The 18,866-nt window shown below is 39.8% G+C and overlaps 1 protein-coding gene across 3 annotated transcripts in view; it reads right to left on the bottom strand.

Annotated features, from left to right (window-relative positions):
* Pkhd1 (PKHD1 ciliary IPT domain containing fibrocystin/polyductin) overlaps positions 1 to 18,098 on the bottom strand; it is a 472,244-nt gene extending 454,146 nt beyond the window's left edge. For 2 of the 3 annotated variants that reach the window (XM_063233114.1, XM_063233116.1), the window contains exons 1-7: positions 17,930 to 18,098; positions 16,183 to 16,318; positions 14,517 to 14,594; positions 13,763 to 13,907; positions 12,026 to 12,119; positions 8,268 to 8,325; positions 287 to 365 (exon numbers count right to left, since the gene is read on the bottom strand). In XM_063233114.1, coding sequence (XP_063089184.1) covers positions 287 to 365; positions 8,268 to 8,325; positions 12,026 to 12,119; positions 13,763 to 13,907; positions 14,517 to 14,594; positions 16,183 to 16,234 — 506 coding nt within the window. In that variant the 5' untranslated portion in view covers positions 16,235 to 16,318; positions 17,930 to 18,098. The remainder of the gene's footprint in view (positions 1 to 286; positions 366 to 8,267; positions 8,326 to 12,025; positions 12,120 to 13,762; positions 13,908 to 14,516; positions 14,595 to 16,182; positions 16,319 to 17,929) is intronic. The other variant, XM_063233115.1, reaches the window with a different exon arrangement.
* Between the last annotated feature and the right edge of the window lie 768 nt (positions 18,099 to 18,866).

Genomic DNA, 18,866 nt, shown 5'->3' with positions numbered 1-18,866 from the left:
CGAATCAAAAAGGAAAACCTACAGATACAATTACTGTACAATTCATAAAAAGCCTAGAGTGATTAATTGTCAGTAAATAAATGGACCAGCTTAATTGTCCAGATACAATTACATTAATAGAATAAAAGCTGAAGTCCAGCTCATCAGGGAACATAAACTGCAAAGTGAAAAATAAAAATTCTGTGCCAGCATCTTAAAATGTATTGCTGCATGGAATCTGACCCCAGGAAGCCATCCAGCAAACACGTAACTTGTTGAACACAAAAACACTCAAACACACGCTTACCTATCAATGTACTCAGCATCAGCATCAAAGGTTTCCAGCTTTCCAGTGATAATCCAACCATATACATGTATTAGTTTTCCTGTTTTAAGAAGATTTTTTTAAAATTTTAATGTGCTTAACTCAAACTCCAAATGTATAATGAAACCATTTGTTTGGATTCCATATACCCAGTATGCCAAAGCTGGTCATATGTATAAACTAACACTTTTTATAAATTGTATGATCCTAGAGACAATCGCACAATCCAGTGATCATTAAGAGACACTAGAAAGGCTAAAATAAGCAATTATTTCAAACACAGATGCAATCGTCTATGCACAAAGGGTGGAAGGGATAACAGGTCTTCTTCACAGTTCCATAAAGTGGGTAAATTGCGGGAAGGATGACTGATTTCTACCCACTGCCTGTCTACTCTGTGTAGATCACCTACCTAAAATGACTCTTAGGAATGATTTGCCCTGGGGTGCCTCATCTTCATGGGGCTTTCCTCTGGACACTTGCTAAAATAAACAAATCATACCTCATGATCTCACCCATGTGAAACTGTAAAAAGTTGATATAGTAGAAACTGAGAATAACATAGTGGTTAACTGAGGTTGAGGAGAATGAGAGGTAAAAACAAGCTGTCCATTGAGAGATATAGAAAAAATAAGCCCTGGTGTTCCACTGCACAATAGGGTGAATGTAGATGATGATAATGTACTGTATTTGCATTAAAAGCTGGAAGAATTTTGAATGTCTTCACAACAAATAAATGACAAATATTTGAGAAAACATGCTTACCCTGATTTGAACATTATACAATATTTAAATGATTTGAAACATCAAATGGTACCCCATAAATATGTACAATTTTATATGTCATTCACATAGTAATTAAAATAAAAAGCAATATAAAAAATTCATAGCATATAATTTGATGGATATTCAGAGACTCTAAGCTACTTTTCATATCTCAAAGTATAAAAGATAAACACTGTGGATGTCCCAAGATTAAAGAAGGGTATAAAACAGCTCATATCTCATTCATTCAAAAAATTGGTTTATGTGCAAAGATGGGACACACCAGGCACAGTGGCATGTACTCGTGCTCTCTGCTATTCCAGCTGAACCAGGAAGACTGCTCCATCCCAAGAGTCTGAAGTCAAATGGGGCAACATAGCAAGACTCTGTCTTTAAAAGGAGAAAAAAAATGATAGGGCAAATTAGGTGTCTGGAAACAGTTTTATTTGCCTAACTATTGATATAGGTAGGGATAGCCCTTGTACCTCTGAGTCTGCTCTCTGCAACTTTCTGGAATTCCCAGTGGGTAGCAAGTATCTCCTAACTCTGCTCTTTTGAGTCTACAAGCAATACAGAAAACCCTCTCAGCAAGACACACTCTCAGTGCTATCTTACGCTGATTGTAGGAGCCATGAAAGTTATTTAATGTAGCACCATCTCATAAACAGCTTGTGAAACCCTATCAAATACTATATGAGTTGATGTACTCTAATTTGAAGTATAGCTACTGAAAGAGCTTTGGCCCAGACAGGACACAGTAGCCAGTAAAGCCTCAGGCAGAACCAAGGAGCACCATCTCCCCCACCCATAGGAATTTACCTGTGGCCCTATCTGCCCCACCCCTAGGAATTTGCCTCTGGCACCAAACTAGTGCCAATGAGATACTTGTGCATCCCTAATGCCTCCTCAGACACCACCCCCAACTAAGCTACATGTATGCCCCCACTCCACGTGTCCCACAGAGAGATCATCGACCCTGGGGGGAGATGCCACACCCCAGGGTGTCGGGGTGGTCTCTCCCCACATTCTTAAAATAAAGGTGATTTAAATCTCATACTTCTTATCTTTTCAGCGTCCACCCTCATATGGTTCCCTGACCAGGAACAGCAGACGAGACTTCTGGGGCTCTCCCAGTCTGAGTCCCCTGCCGTTCAGGACCAGGACTGGACTAATTCCTCACTTCTACACTGGGGAGCTGTAAACTTGTCGCTGCTGGTTCGCAAACAACACCGACCCAATTTACCACAGGTGAGCAACCCCCGGAGATTGCCACTGGACCAGGCCCCAGGTGGATTTTCTCCCCCTTTCTGTGGATTCAAGTGATGCTCTCACATCCTTAGATAGCCCAAGGCAGAGTTTTTCTGGGCCACCCTGTGTCCACACTGGAAGACTCTTATGTCCTTCAGAGCTTTTTAAGTTCTCACGGGTAGAGCTGTTACTAACTTCATGGAAAAAAATCCACTCATATATATATTGGTGACGGCCAATTATTACAAGCTTTGGAACCAAAATACTAATCGGTCTAAAACAAGTAAAAAGTTATGACTTAAACTTAGTAGACCATGGTCCATTGCCTTATCGGGCTATAACTCCGTAGGCCAGACCCCACACCAGATTTTATCTTGGGGACCACTTCCTGTCCCCCCCCCCAAAAAAACCATACCTATCTATGGCTTATCACACTGATGACAAGTTTACAAAACTCTCTATTTTTAAGCCTTTGTTTTAAGAATATCTGTCCTTTCCTGCCAGTGTCCGCTTTGTTTCCTTGCCACTTCCTCTACCCCTTCGCCATGCACGCTGACCCATTCCCCGCCAAGATGGGAGGTGCGCCCAAACAGTGTTAAGAGATATGAGCAGGCTACTTTAGGCTTTCACGCTGTGCCTCAACTCTGTGCAGTGTCTTGGCTCTCATGCCACACTCCAGCTCCGTCTAGGGTTCGGCTCTAACACCACACCCTAATCCGCATGCCCCATGAGCGTTCCGGCTCCAGGTGGCGGCTCAGCTCCGCGTCAGTCTGGCTACCTGCAACATGCCCTGCAAGCAGTTCCAGCTTCACATGGTACCCCAGCTTCACACAGGGTCCCGGCACACAGGGTCTCAGCATGCAGGGTCCCAGCACACCGCACGCCAGCCGCCACAACCACCACCCCCACCTTGCATGCATTTTGCGGGCAGTTCCAGCCCACCCTGTGCACTACATCCTGATGCTTGCCCCACCTTCACTCTGTGTGCACCGCCCCCCACGCTGGGCATGCTCTGCATGCTGGACCTGTCCCCACTTCCAAGCACAAGTGCTCCTCTGACCACAAACACAGATAAACAGCAGCTCGGCACCTCGTCTTAGAGATCCTATTTCTTGGTCCACATCAGGCTTTTTTTGCATTCTCAAACCATTTAATCAAGGTTTATTTAGCTTAAAATAAGCTGGCAATAGACAAGACTTTGGCTGATAAACAGGGAAGTAGCTACCTGGTAATTTTACCAGCCTTGTTTATCAATTAAAGCCTTCATTAATCTCCATAGCATTATATGAGATACCGCAACTAAAGTTCATATGACTAAGACAATTCATAGTTGCTGATCTGATGGTAAAATTAGAAAATAATTATAAATTCCTTTTGCTGGGAACCACTAACTCTTTTCCAAGACAAGGGTTATATGATACATGGAAAACAACAAGACCAACACTGCGGCAAAAGCCAAACTTAAGCTTTACCCAGCCTGTCTGCCTACACTGGCTCAGCCCTCCACCAAGCCATAATTAACTATATTCAACTGATATTAAATAACACCATAGCTGATTTCTCTCCTAAATAAAAAGGTAAAAATTAATCAAAAAGGCAATCCTCCAAAAATCAGATGGCATTAGACATTTTACTAACATAAAGAGATACTTATATATGACATAAATGACATGTCAATTCCTAAAATTTCTTGGACTTTGTTCTCCTTATGAGAAATCATTACTAAAGTCATAAATACCCTGTTGATTGTATTTGACTCCTGCATACTTGCTTAATTCTATACATACCTTCTACTGTAGACCAGATCCCACAACAAAGAAGCAAAACTTGACCTTCAAGCTCCATAGAGACCTCCTTAATATGGCTTTTCATGTTTTCAACAATAGAGATAACAATAACACTTGTGACACTTGGAGTTCTGAGACAGGTAAACCAACACAAGGTGGAGCTGCCTGGGTTCCCCCATGGACCACACCTCAAATGCAGCAGAAGACATTGGGCAAAAGAGTGCCCCATCATGGCATTCCTTTGGGATCTTACCCCAGGGCTACTGGACTGTCCTAGCCACCAGAGAGTGGGTAAGCCATCCTAACTTCCAGCCCTCACAGGAAATGCCAACACTGCCAGATTCATCGCTGACAGATCTGCTTAAACTTGCTGCTGAAGACTGACAGGGCTCAGGGCCAACAACAGCCCACTTTAAGGTGTCCATCTCATCCCAAGTCCCACTAAAGTCTCAGGTAGGACATTCTCTATATTTGTGAACATAGAGGCCATATATATAGAGTTCTTCCTGAGTTTTCAGGCTGCTATAATAAGTCCTCAATCTCTAGGAGATATTAAAGGTCAACCTATGCCATTTACAAACAGGGCCTATTTCGTGCAGGTTCCAGACTGCTTCTTCCTAATCCACCCAGTGGTGCCAAATCTTCCCTCCACTGCTCACTCTACAGTCCTAAATCTTAAAAATGCTTTTTATTCCCTTGTGTTCATACAGGCTGACCCAGACACTGAAGCCTCAACAGCTTATACCTGTTATCACTAATAAACCTCTCCTCAGTAATATAAATCACCCCCTTCATTTCTTATTCACCAATTTCTCAGACAACCCTGGTCAAGACTGACAGATAAATTTTGTCTTCTCACTTTGTTTATATTTTTTCAGAATACATAAAAGCCTTTCACACAATCAGGGAGAATGCTTATATACTTACTAAAATTCTGTTATAGCAAATCATTCCAAGGACTACAACCAGGTTACAGCGGCTCATACCTGATATTCTTGGCAACCTCAACAGAGATCAAAGTTGCTAAACTGCCATCCTGATTTCACATCACTCAGGCTAAGTGATGCCCTTCCAGCCTTAGATCTAACCATCCTGTTGCCTACTCATCTCCATTTCACCAAAGCCTCACAGCCACTACTCTCAGGCTGTCATGTTTTGTTATCCAATTTGGTTTCTAATTTCTTACCCTTTTTTACAGAAGGACTCTCAACAGTATTTCCTAAAGACTCCCCGTCACAAGAGGGTAAGAGAAAAGCCTTACCCTCTTAACTTTTACCCTTTCAGATTGGGGAGTAATCACCTTTCATAACTTCACTCCTCCTAACCCCCCATTTATTTTTCAGAATTCTACCTTACCTTGACAATGATCCTACCTCAACATGGTCCTGATATAATGACATGTGTAAATCAAAGGCACCTTTCCTTCTACCTCACCTGGTCCTTAAATATAACAGTGCCATGCCTCCTCATAACATCTTGTCTCTTTGTTTTTCCAGTCTAACATATGTGCATTCACCAGTGAAGTTGTCCTGGCTAAAACACCTGGCACCAGCTTCTACATGGGCATCAACCGTCATCCCGTCGACTCCCCTAGACCCCAGTACAGCATCCCCTTCCAGCAGGAAGTAGTAAAAAAAAATCTCTGCCCCGTTTCCTAATAATAATAATCATAAGACAGGATATGAAAGAGTTTTGCCCAGACAGGACACTGTAGCCAGTAAAGCCTCAAGTGGAACCAAGGAGCCCCACCTCCCCCACCCCTAGGAATTTAACTGTGGCCCTATCTTCCCCACCCCTAGGAATTTGCCCCTGGCACCAAACAAGTGCCAATGAGATACCTGTGCATCCCTAATGGCCCCTCAGGCACCATCCCCAACCTAAGCTACATGTATGCCCCCACTCCACGTGTCCCATGGAGAGATCGCCGACCCTGGGGGGAGATGCCTACATTCTTAAAATAAAGGTTATTTATATTTCATACTTCTTATCTTTTCAGCCGCCACCCCCACAATTCTATCAGCTACACTGTCTTGAGCAAATGCACAAGACAAACTTTTAGAGAAACACAGCATAGCAAGATGATATAGTTAACATTCACCATATGATGAGCCTGCTAAATTGAGAACTTAGTCATCTGTACTCTGACTTCCATATCACAGAAAATATTTAGAGATGAAAGAGATATTATTTAGTGATATATAACCTTAAAAAGTAGAAGAGAAACAGGTTTTTTTGTGTGTGGCTTGGGAGATCACCAAATCCACAAGATTTTGGAGTTTCCTCATGAACAATTAGCACCATTAAAGATGTTCCTTTCATACTGAATTAGTGTATTAAGAAGTGTCTTACACTGGATAACCTGCACTAAAATAAAAGCATCCTTTCAAGTGATACACAACTGTTTTTAAGGATAAATGGATATAAACAGCAGGAACCTAATGACTTCAACAAAGGTCATAGAGTTCATGAAAGTCTGGCACCTTAAGTTTTCTGCTTCTGCTAAAAACTGCCAGAACAATTCTTTCTAATTAATAATTGATCTTCTAGTGTTAATGGGCCAGACTCCTAGGGTCAATAAGCACAATTTTAAAAACAAATAACAAATTATAGAAATTAGGAAGCCATGTGAGTGTTCGTTTTGTTTCTAAACAAAGAAGCCCCACAGAGGCTGATGAATGGCTAAGCCAATCTGCAATCCATTGCCAGGGGAGTCTGCATCACAGTGAGGGACTATTAACCACTGACACAACTCCAACTGCTTAAAAACCTTGTGTCTCCTGTCTTCACTTCCTCCCCCATCTCCCTGGCTGCTGCACTGGGCAGGTTTCCTACATGAATAAGAGTAATCATCTGGAAAGTGATAGAAAGACGCAGCCATGCAGCTCTGCATGAAGGAACCGCTCCAGCTGGGCCAGCCACCAACTATCCCCCCAGAAGGTGGAAGAAACAATGTGCAGAATTCCTGTTCAGTGGGAGAAACAGGCTTGGCACAGCTGGGCATTAATCTAAATAAATATCACATCTCTAAGGGCTGGCTCTTTCCTCTTCCCTCACCCTAACAAGACCTCTGCCATCTAAACAAGAGCTTTCTGACACTCAAGTAGGAACCAAATATCTGCATGTGACTTAAAATTTAATGTTAATAAAACATCTTCTTGTCTTGATTACTCAGACTAATGGAATGAAACAGATCTGTGAAAACTCCATATGGGTAAAATAATGCCAACTTCAGATATATATGTATTTTAATCTGTGTTTATATATGTTCAGACAAAACACAAGTATTTTTCAACACTATGGATATTTATTCTAGCATTCGTGATTAATCAAGCCGATCAAAACAATTAGATCAGATTATGCATTTAGATACAACCTTAAAAAAAGTTCAATAACTTATATTGCCATTTTTAGGTCACTCTGAAAACTCAACCAAATGAAAATCCCAAAATTGAGATAGGAATTTGAAAAAAAGTAAGACTGCAAACTATATATAATCCTCACCGTGTTTCCTAGATTTTTTTAGTGCAAATTTAGCAGTTCCAGAATGTATTAGGAGGAATTCCTTCTTTATTGAAATCCTGAAACTGTACATAATCTTTTCATCTTTTATACCTTTATATAGCTGTATTCTCTAACTCACAAACAAATGATCTAAATGAAGATCAGGGCTAATGGCCTTCCATGTGGCTCACACTACTCAACACAAAGCACAATAGTAGACCTCTGGGCCTCTCTGGGTTCAAACCTCAGCTTGTCAAAATGGAAATAGTAAACTCTTGTATCATTGAGTTTTTATGAAAACATAAGGAAATAATATAAATGAGTTTACAGTGAAACTTGGCACACAGTAGAGTTTTAGTAAAAGTTTGTTATTATGTGGATGATTATAAAGTTAAGAGTGGTAATGATTTCTATTTCCTCCATTCTCTAGTACTAACTGGTTTGATTCTCTTATCATGTTTGTGTTTCTTATCAGTGAAGCAATAGAATGAAAGTGCTCAGAGGAGAAACCAATCCAGGTTTAAAATGAACCAGAGGCTGATACGTTCTCAAAACAACATCAGCTGAGAAGCTTAATTGCCCCATTTATTGAGACCACCCACCTGGATAGAAGAGTTTCCAACAAGCTTTGTTTTATTTCAATTTGACAGATGATTTATTACCTGGAACTCCATTTGGTGGATTAACTTGGTAAATAACAGGTGTCTGTGCCTTAGAAAACTGTTTAGAAAATATAATCACAAGAGAGAATTCCATTAGAATATCCATGAACACAAGAGGCAGAAGCCATTCTTCCTAAAACATTAGTCTAACATAGTAAATGAATGTGTTGTCTCAACCACCTTCATACATACTTCTTTTTATCCTCATATTTCTGGAAACAGAAATGGCAGGTACTATTACATTTCTTTTACATATAAAGCAAAGAGAACTTGATCAAAGTTATACAGCTCTCTACCTTGCACCACCATATTGTCCAAATCTCGACAAGCCTGTTCCTACATGCCCACCTGTCATACCCAGGAACACATTTTACCAGAAAGAAAAGTAAGTGAGGCATCATCCAAATATCAATATTTTAATTCCTTTTTGGATTGTGTTTTAAATTATTTTCAGCCAATATCTTGGTAGGAATCAGCGAGCTATGACAAATCAGTAGCTAGATGTATATACAAGTGAGATACTTGATGAAGAATCAGAATGTGCTTCTGGAAGGAAGATGATTCAAAAGATTCAAGGAATAGCAAGCATCTTTTCTTCAAGATGGAGGAAAATGGTAACAAGATGAGAGATATGAGGCTCCCAAAGCCTGGTCCTAACACTCCAAATCAAATTACAATGCCCCTTCACCTGAAATATATCACGTTAAACATAGTTCGGTATAGAAAGACCAAAAGCCTGGTATGTTGAAGACATCCGAATTTTTGTAAATGGATGGAGTAGCCCAATCTGCTATGACTGATCCACTGCTGGGAGGGAAAGATGGGCTGAGTAATTCTATTACACATACAGGCATCTGGATTAGCCTAAGACTATTTGCCACTCTATCAGAAAGCTACAACAGGGCCAGTATGAAGAAATGGAGAAGTACAAAGGACAAAATGACCAACTAGTGGCCAGAAATGATAGAAGACACCAGAAGTAGAGGAAGGGAGGGAATCTGGTATCAAAATATAGTTAGACAAAAATAAGCACAGGTATTCTGTAGCACAAATAGAATGATTATAATTCACAGAATTTATTATAGATTTTAGTTTAAAAATTGGAGGGAGAATTCGAAGTTTCCCAACACAAAGTAATAATAAGTCTTTAAAGAGATGAGACAGGGCAGAGGGAGGATGGATTGACCAGATGGTTTGACCCATGAGCCTAATCTCTAACCAGGAAGAGGCTTGTCCACCTCACATTCACTGGGCCTCTAGACAGCCTCCACCCCACACTCCCTATCGTGTTTCCCATTTGTAAAACAAACTAAAGCCAATAGTTCTGTTTGGTCTGTGTCCAGCACCACAGAAGTCCATCTGCCCAGGGAAAATATCACCAGAGAATAGTTTGTTAATCAACAACACTAAACAGATACTGAGAATCAACAAACATGTCAACCAAGTTGATGGCACCTGTCAAGTGTGGGTTTTTAGTGTTGATCTACATGGCTACAGAGTATGTCATCAGGCTAATCTTCCTCATTCACTAAAGGAAAAGATTTGAAAACAGTCCATAGAAAGTATACCGGGAAATCAAGATCAGAATGCTGTAACTTCACAGAGCAAGAGCTGGCTCTGATCTCATCAAAAGATAAAAATAAATGCAGCTGCATATACACCTGCCAAATAGCCTGCCCCACTGGGCTGGCCATCATGCCCACATCATCTCATTTGGGAACTTTACCTCAGGAGCACGGGAGGGAGAGCATGCTCATTGCCCCATCTTGCACAAATTAGAAAATGAGGAAGAAGGAACAACAGAGTTCAAACCAAGGAAAGAAGCATACGTCTAGGTTTCCAGTTTGAAATATAAAATTCAAGATTGCCTGTAATCTTTCTACAGGAAATTTGTGAGCACAATAGTAATTCCTTTATTGCTCTCTCCCAAGCCGTCAGAAACTGATGGAGCATGCTCAGGGTCAAGCCACAAAAAAAGACTTCACTTATGATTCTCTCTGAACTGACACGGAGCATACAACGGTACAGTTCTAAGAGAAACAGGCTCCCAGTCACCCACCAGGAGAGACGTACGACACTGAAAAATTAATGAGCTTCTAAATCAAGCTTCCCACAAGCTGATCCTTGAGCCCTAGTGAGGTCAGCAGGATGGGGAGAGGGAGCAGTGGATTAGAATGATAAAGCCACAGCCACCAGCTGCTTTATGAACTTTCTGTGAGCTGCTCAAACTTGTCATGCCCGCAGCAGGCTCTTTGGAGCGGACTGGCAAGATAAAATTAATTTTTAATATTTGTGTTTCCCTGGTCCCTGTCCCAAAACAAAGAGATATACCATATTTTAGTTAGCTTGGAATGCCTCTCATTTAACTGCATCCCTGGTGATTTTTCATCAATTCACCACACTATGCTTGTTTTCTTTAGTGTGCAATTTTAGGATGGGTTTCTCTTATTTCCCTCTCTCTCTTTACCAATCCTTTGTTAAGAAAAGTACTATCTGGGGTGAAAAGGAGCATGGTAATTAAAAAGCATGCCTGGCCATCTCTCTTTTACATTCCTTGAGACACTGGAGAGGTAGTGGCACAGCCTTTAATAGGAAAGGATGATGTAACTATTTTTCTTTCTGCTCTATATGTACAGAAGTAAGCTTACAGAAAATGAGATTTTCATGGACTGAGAAGCCAACTGTTAAGTGTAGATGGACAACAAACTCCAATTCAGAACCAAATTTCCTATATAAAATGTGAATAATATTAGAGATGAATTTGAAAAGTGGAGTCTTGCTCTAAAAGAATATCAGTTAGTAACTCAATTGAGTTCTTTGAAATTGCTCCTAAAACAGAGGAGCTTTTGTAAATAAGAACAATGCTTAGGTGCTGCCTTTTAAGGAAAGTTTGGAGCTCACCCTTCAGAGATCATGTTAGTGTAAAACTAATCAGAAATGGAACTTAGACTGAACCAAACCTGAAGTTAAGTCCCAGTATAGATACACAGGCTCTAAATTAAGTCAGGCACTGTCCTCATTAATTCTTCCCTCCCCTCCTCCTCCTCTACTTCCTCTCTCTCTCTCTCTCTCTCTCTCTCTCTCTCTCTCTCTCTCTCTCTGTCTCTGTCTCTCTCTCTCTCTCCCTCCCTCCCTCCCTTGCTCTTTCTCTGTCTCCTCTCTCTCTACCCCATAAAAGAGAGTCTCACCAGGAATTGCCCTTGTCAGTCTAGCATTGGAAAGAGTAGCAGAAATCTACCATAAATCTACCATAAAGCAGAAGGATGAGTAGAATGTGGGTCTCTTCACCAGAAAACTCTGGTTCCTGCGTCCCTTCATTGAGCTCATTTAAAAAAAAAAAAAAAAACACTGACCCACAAAGGTAACCTTTGTGATGCCTCTGTGAACTTCAGGTTAAATATGGATTTAGCCAGCGGCAGGTTCAAATCCTGGTTTTGCCATTTGCTGCCTGGATGGCATGGGCAAATTATTTAATCACACCTTGCCTCAGTTGCTCACATGTAAACACAATATAATAAATTGGTACCACATAAAATTGCTGTGAGTATTACTCATTATACAGTATACATAAAGCAGTTCTCTAGAGCCTGACCAAAGTGTTTAATACTTGGCTTTCACTAGAAACTTCATAAATTCCACCCTTCTTTCTTCTTACTCTGTGAAAGTAGACTTTCTGGCTGACTTATAATTCGCTTGTTGACAACACAAGCGGACTTAAAATTAGGCAAACAACACATTTCTGTATCCTTTGAGCCCACCTTGAAAGTACAGTTGTCCTGTGGTCCCACCACCTGTCCACCAGAGCGCACTTCCAGGGAATACAGACCCTCATATGCTTGGGATAACAGAGATCTGAGAACAGAAAGGGGAAATCCTTAGCAATCAGAAGCCTTGAACTCCAAGCAACCGGCTCACTTAACCACTTCAAATTTCTCCCTGCATTTGTAAAAAATCAAACCTTCTTATATTTCATCTTTTACCTCCCAGATTCACTTATAATTACCTTAGACCTAGATTCTTGAACAGTTCTCTGATAACTGTTTCAGAGAAGGCAGTTGTGTCTTTTTATAATGACTGTGGCACCATTTCATTGATAATAAACTATACATTTTTACACTTAAATGTTAATTGAATTTGATATCCATCTTCCAGTCAATTAGTATAATTAAGAGGGTATATTTTTTTTCTCTAAAAGATGCCATAAAACTAATGGTGCATCTTAATGTCATTAGTATGTTGGAACTGAGTAGATAAGATATATAAATCCTTAGAATTTTACTGGCAAATTCTTGTAGAAAGTCTATGCTTACATGTACCATGAAAGCTAAGGAAAGCATAATAACTCAGTTTTAAAATCAGTAGCTCGTTGAACAGATATAGATTGAGTGTTGTCTACTTGTAAAGCATTGTGCAATGAACACTACAATTATGACAGTAAACATGCCCCCGGGATCTGAACCACTTAATTCTATGAGAATGAACATAGCAAATTCAGCGGGCCAATTATCAAGAGAAACATAGAACTGAAGAAACAAGGTCACTAAGGTACGCATGTTGCACCTTTGTGTAGATTTCAAAAAAGATCCACCCTTCAGGATGAGAGCACATGAGCAGGGTGTGGTGGCATAGACCTTTAATTCCAGCACCTGGAAAGCTGAGGCAGAAGGATCACTGTGAGTTCAAGACTAGCCTGGGCTACATAGCAAGACTCTGTGTCAAAAGAATAAAAACAAACAAAAATGATGAGAGTACAGGAAAATATGTGGGCACATATACATCCCGAGAATGAATAAATTAGAAAGCATTCCTTCTTTCCCTTTTAAAAGAGGGAAAGGTTTTGCTGGGTAGTATGTTCAGGGATGAGATGGCACTTGTAGTGTGGAGGGTAGACTTCAGTGAGCAGATAGGGAGGGAGGAAATCTTCCAGAAAGTAGAAACAGAAACCAAAAGGAAATGACAATGCCCTTCCTTTCCCTTGTGGTTCATTTGCATGCAACATCTCTTAAGACATGCATAAAGAATAAAGGAATTCATGCAAATTTCATAGGTAAACAAAAATCTGAGTAGAACAATAGAATACCTGGAGTCCTATAAAAGTATTTCCTCAATAGAAGTATGGTAAAATCACACTGAGCAACAAATTGAGCCCAAGCAAATTTCTTTCCTAATTGGTTTTGGATTTATGCACAATCATTCCAAATGCAAAGCATTATTTATTGAAACACTAATAGCCATAAGGCTCCTAGCAAAAGTCAAATGCAAACACCACCAAGCCCTTCCCTGTAAATATCTTTAAATTCTTCCCCATTCCCTCATCTTCCATTAAATCCTACAGACCTGGTAGGAACCTTTTAAAAAGTATACCCACGCAGAAATTTTTCAGAAACGATAGTTGATAATTGTAGTTACCACAGGAATTGCTGTAGTATGCCACCAAAAGCTACTGAGTTGTGCAAAACCCACTCCTTCAGTCTTTTTCTTCCAGATAGAGATACCTGGTCTGGCACATCACTACAGGCACAGCCAAGAAAACAGGAGTGATGTCACAGGGGACGCTTGGCAGTGCAGGTACTGCCACATTCACCAGGCTTATCTCCAGTCGAGAGCCGTTGTTGGGGTAAAGAACACTCAAGTCCCAACCTGAGCGTAAAGGACAGAGAATCAGAGGCTCAGCAGTTGTGATCCACGCAGGTTAATGCAAAAACATGGCCACACGGGGGCAATGTAAGACATTCGGTTTGTCTAAGGATTAAATTGATACTCCTTTCCAAAAGCATTTGTGGTTGCTATATAATGGAGCTGTTTTATGTACGAGCTTATAAAAGAAGAGCCTCTCTTCAGATCTGCCTAAAACCAGGAAAGAATTTTTCAACCCTCAAAATTACTCTGTACCATGCTCCAAATGGCTACACTGAGCCATGGTTTACAAGATCTCAGCTATAGAATCATCTAAAAGGAGTAAGTCAAATTCCTGACTGGAAGACAGAGGCCATATGGCACGCACTTCCCTAACATCTCATTTAGGGTAGCTAGAATCCCATCTCCAGCTTTAGAGAGGAAAATGGACTTCAATGTGAGACTACTAAGACATTAACCAGTGAGCATCTGAAAAAATAGAATAAGTCAATCTGTCCATCTTTCTCAGACCCTCCTTTATACCCATCCTTAAGCAAGGAAAGCAGTGATTTATTTTCTTTAGAACTGGAGCCAATAGACAAGACACCCACACTTGGTAAAACACAAACCTACCATCAAATGTGATTGTGATCCACATTCCACCTGCCAAGCTACCTTCTTCAGGCTCAATATGTAAACTCAGGTGAGGTACTGTAAATATTAAGAAATACAATGGTTTTTTAGTGTCTGATTTGATTCATTTACTTCCTCAGTACTTTCAAGCAAAATTTGGTGTGCATCAGAATCATTAGAAGAGCCCGATACAGCAGAGATCACTGGACCCCATCCCCAGGGTTTCTGGTTCAGCATTTGCATTTTTAACCAGATAATACTGGCCTGGGAAACACAGCTTCAGAACTCCCATTTTATGGAAAATTGATCCCTCTCTTTAGACCCCAGAATCCCAGTATTTACCAAAACAATCAGATTTCTACTTCCTTCAGAAGTACAATCAAGGATTTGGTTCCTAATTGAATGCATGCTACACCACTCCTCTCTCCCCCACCTTTAATCAAACATTCATATTTAAGGGTAAAACTACCACTTATTTCTTATATTGCCAAATCCTATAGAAGGGAGGAATTTCTGGTAGCTCTATCTGCTTCAATTCTCCTGCTCAATACCCAGTTCTGTAGCTTTCCATTTAGAATACATGAATGATTCCCCAAATCAATGCAAAATTTCCTATACTTTTGCCTTGACTCTTCAGAAAGGGCTAAAATTTTTCCTAGGATTTCCTGAAAATATATCAATATGGACTTCATATGGTAAGCCAGATTGTGTTCTCTCAAACAGACCATCTGTAAGCCTGATCTTAACAAATCCTTCCATCTTTAATAATGCTTCTGGTCTACGGCCATACCACCCTGAACACGCCCAATCTCGTCTGACAATGCTTCTGGACATGCCTTAGCGAAGGGACACCTTTTCAAGGAAGCCAGGAGAAAGTCAGACAGCTCCTTAGTGAAGTAATAAGGATAGACAGCATAATTTTTTGTGGGATACTTTCTCATTTCCATAGCATAAAAATTAAAGGATAATCCACACCTGTGACTACCTCAGGGCCCCATGTATAGTCAGCCATGAGGTGCCACGTGTCACACCTGGGATGGCAGCAGTCACATCAGCATGACCATCGTGGCAAGCCCAGCCAGCCCACCCTTGTCCCTCAGAGATGACTAGATGTTCTCAGCCAGAGACAAAGATAAATGTCATAAGAAGATACAGAGGATAACTAAATTCACCAAAAACTGTAGACATGATTTTGATAAAAAGAAATTGTAACACAAGCAGTAATTAATCACTATGATAAGTTACTCCCTTAAGGGTGGTTGGGTGATAAAATCTAAAAAGAATTACATCATACAGCTCAAAAAGGAATTATAAAAGAAAGATTATAAATTATTACTGAAAGCTTTGAACTATCACAGTAACCTCTAATGGCTGTTAAAAGTGGACATTTCTATCCACAACTATTTAGTACATGATATTAATAATATTCATAAAAATACTAATCAGAAAAAATTATTAAATAGAAATTTTTTATCTAGATGCCCCCTATTTCAATATTTCCTTTCAAAATAATATGTTGGATTTATGTTTTCAATTGCCAAATAAAAATTACATTTATATATATTCATAGTACACAACCAAAATATTTTAATTAATAATAATAATTCGCAAGAAAGGTAACCCAATGAGGTCTAATTTATAATCCACTTAAACACATTCTACTCACCTGACAAAAGTAGTACTTCAATACTCATCAGAGAGATCACCCAGCCAGTCATGGTGTCCAATGAAGTCAATGCTTATAAAATTTCTTAGGCACTCAAAACATTTTCACTGTTGATTGGAGAAGCATGACTTTGATGCTTTATACAAAGTAAAGCAAAAAAATACTATCTTTTTTCTTACATACTATCATTGGCTCCCCCTAGTCCCTTCCTGTATCCCCCAATTGTTTCCATGGCACCATGAGCCCCTGGCCCTTCCTCCTCCCCCAAATCTTTCCCCTGTCATTTCAGTTCTTTGACCTGCCTTAGAAACTTCCAGCTCACGTCCTGTGAGCCTGACCATCATTCATTTTTCAGAGGGTACTTTCCTTGAGGAGACCCAGATACCAGTCTTCTATCTCTGTAAGTCAGTGCAAAGATCCCACACAATGCCCAGTAAATTCTACTTGATGGATGCATTTTAAATACTATAAATCTGATTTTATCTCCAGTGAGAAAAACGGATTTTATGATCATGTAGGACAGGCAGAAACCACAGAAGCCTGGCTAAAGACACTTCTGATGCCCATTTGTCACCAGCTCCAGTGATGCCCACCTAGTGCCTGCTTTAAGAAGGGGATTAAGCTGCTCTTCACTCCCAGTAAACATAAAATCCTTTTAGTACTGTTCTGAGGTCTTCTGAAATTCCAAAAAATAAAGATATGTAATGCATACATGTTTTACTACATACAAATTTAACTTAAAGTTAAAAAAATACTGATAGTAGTAAAAGTTACACAATTTCTGAAAAGACAAAAATCCTGCTATGTACTTAGAAAAAAAGACTAGCTCCCAAAAACTTGCAGTAAACTTATCATCCAGGTATACACTGAATAAGATAGCCCAAAATTTAAAATCACTCACATTAACTCAACAATATAAAGATTCACTGTATGCTCACCAAATGTGTTAGGATCTAGAAAAACAAACAATCGGTGTATCTGCCCCCGGACATTAGCAAATGAGATAGGAACGGAAGCTGATTGCACTTATGAAAAGACTTCTACAAATTCCAAGTAGATTCATGAGTTCTTTAAATTGCAAAAATCTCTACAAAAATTTAATTCTTTTTGGAATATAATTCAACTTAGCAAACATTTGATTTTTCAGAAATCCATCTACTGCATAGAGAAGAGTATTCAGAACTGTTCGCTACATAAGTCCAGAAGCACAGTCTCTGACTTGCTTCTTCCACACAAAATAATATACTAAGCACAAAAGACTTTACTTTCGATCTAGTTGTATGATTCACATTTCATTTTAGCACATATTCTCGAACTTAGGGCAATGAAAATAAATATTCACACATTTTTAACAACTCTGTGTTGAGAGTATCTTTTTCCCCTTAAAATAGAGCAGTCGAATCAATAATAAATGTAACTTTGCTTTGTATGGATTAATCAATCCACTAATTCTTCCTAAAGATAAACTTAGTCTCTCTTTTTTCTTTTAACTAGAAACTTCTCAGCCACACAGGAGATGAGTGTACATTTAGTCCATTTTCTTTCTCCTCTTTTTTCTCGTTTCTCTGCTGCTTCTCTCCCTTCTCTTCCTTTCTTACCCCTTCTTTTCCCCACTTTCCACCTTTGAAAAGCAAAGCAGCCAGGCTTTTGCTATAGACCCCCCATTTCCTTTCGCCCACCCAAAATTAGCAAGAGATGTAAAACCTAGAAGATGAACAGCACTTTAGTTTTCTGAATCAAACAGTACCTTTTTCTGCTTCTGCCTTGTCGTGACTTAAAGGAGGAATTATCTTTGCTTTCTAAGTGATCTGTTTCTGCCAAGAACCGATGACTGTGTTATTTGGTTTGAGCTCAGCCAGCCACTACTACCCAGGTAACTCAGTCATGTCGGAATATAACCCACCTAACTTGTTTGTGTCCTGGCCAAACGTGAACCACAGTGAAAGTTCAGAACTGGCCATAAGGCAACATTTAATGATTAACACAAGCTACATTGCCTTTTTTCTTGGGGCCCTTTATTAAAGACCAAAGAAAGTGTCTTACATTTTTTTCCACTGACTTCATATGCCCCAGACAAGAATTTTAAATAAAATTCCAACCAGCAGGACAAACAGCTATTCAATGATTGAAAGAATTTGCCAATAAGTCAGTAACTGAACTGAGAGTGGGAGAGAAAGGTCCTCTACAGGGCTGGTCTTCATCTATGAGCAGTCTGTGCCTCTTCAAGAAAAGAAATTTGTACATGCTTGTGGTTGGGCTCACATTGGTGTACTCATGTCAAGAGTATGGGCCTGAAAAGCAGAGAGAAGTGACTTGTCCAAAGTCCTTCTGAGAAAGAGCTCATAACCATCTGATTCTTCGCCATCCATTGTCCCGTCTCACTTCACTTTCTTAACCAAGGGCAAGTCTTTAACTTGCATCATCACCTTCCATGAAAGTAAGTTTTAGTCATTTTTTCTGACAGTCTCTTAATAAAGAACCAAGACCTAAGAGAGTCAAAGCTACCTGCTTAATTTAGTCTGTATCTGACTTCTCTGTCCTTGTTCCATTGTCCATTCCAATTTACATCATCTGTTCACATCAGTCTATACCTTATGGTTTTAAGTAAGACTATTTCATCTTCTTTCCCTACTTTTTCATTTAGGGAGAGAAGTCATTTTAGTGTAAATTAGTAGTCTTTTGTC

This window comes from Cavia porcellus, unplaced genomic scaffold (assembly GCF_034190915.1).
Source record: "Cavia porcellus strain 051 isolate PalLab524CR breed Dunkin Hartley unplaced genomic scaffold, mCavPor4.1 scaffold_22, whole genome shotgun sequence".
Lineage (NCBI taxonomy): Eukaryota > Metazoa > Chordata > Mammalia > Rodentia > Caviidae > Cavia > Cavia porcellus.
The sequence above is the reverse complement of the archived record's forward strand: the minus strand, read 5'-3'. Positions and strand labels throughout refer to the sequence as shown.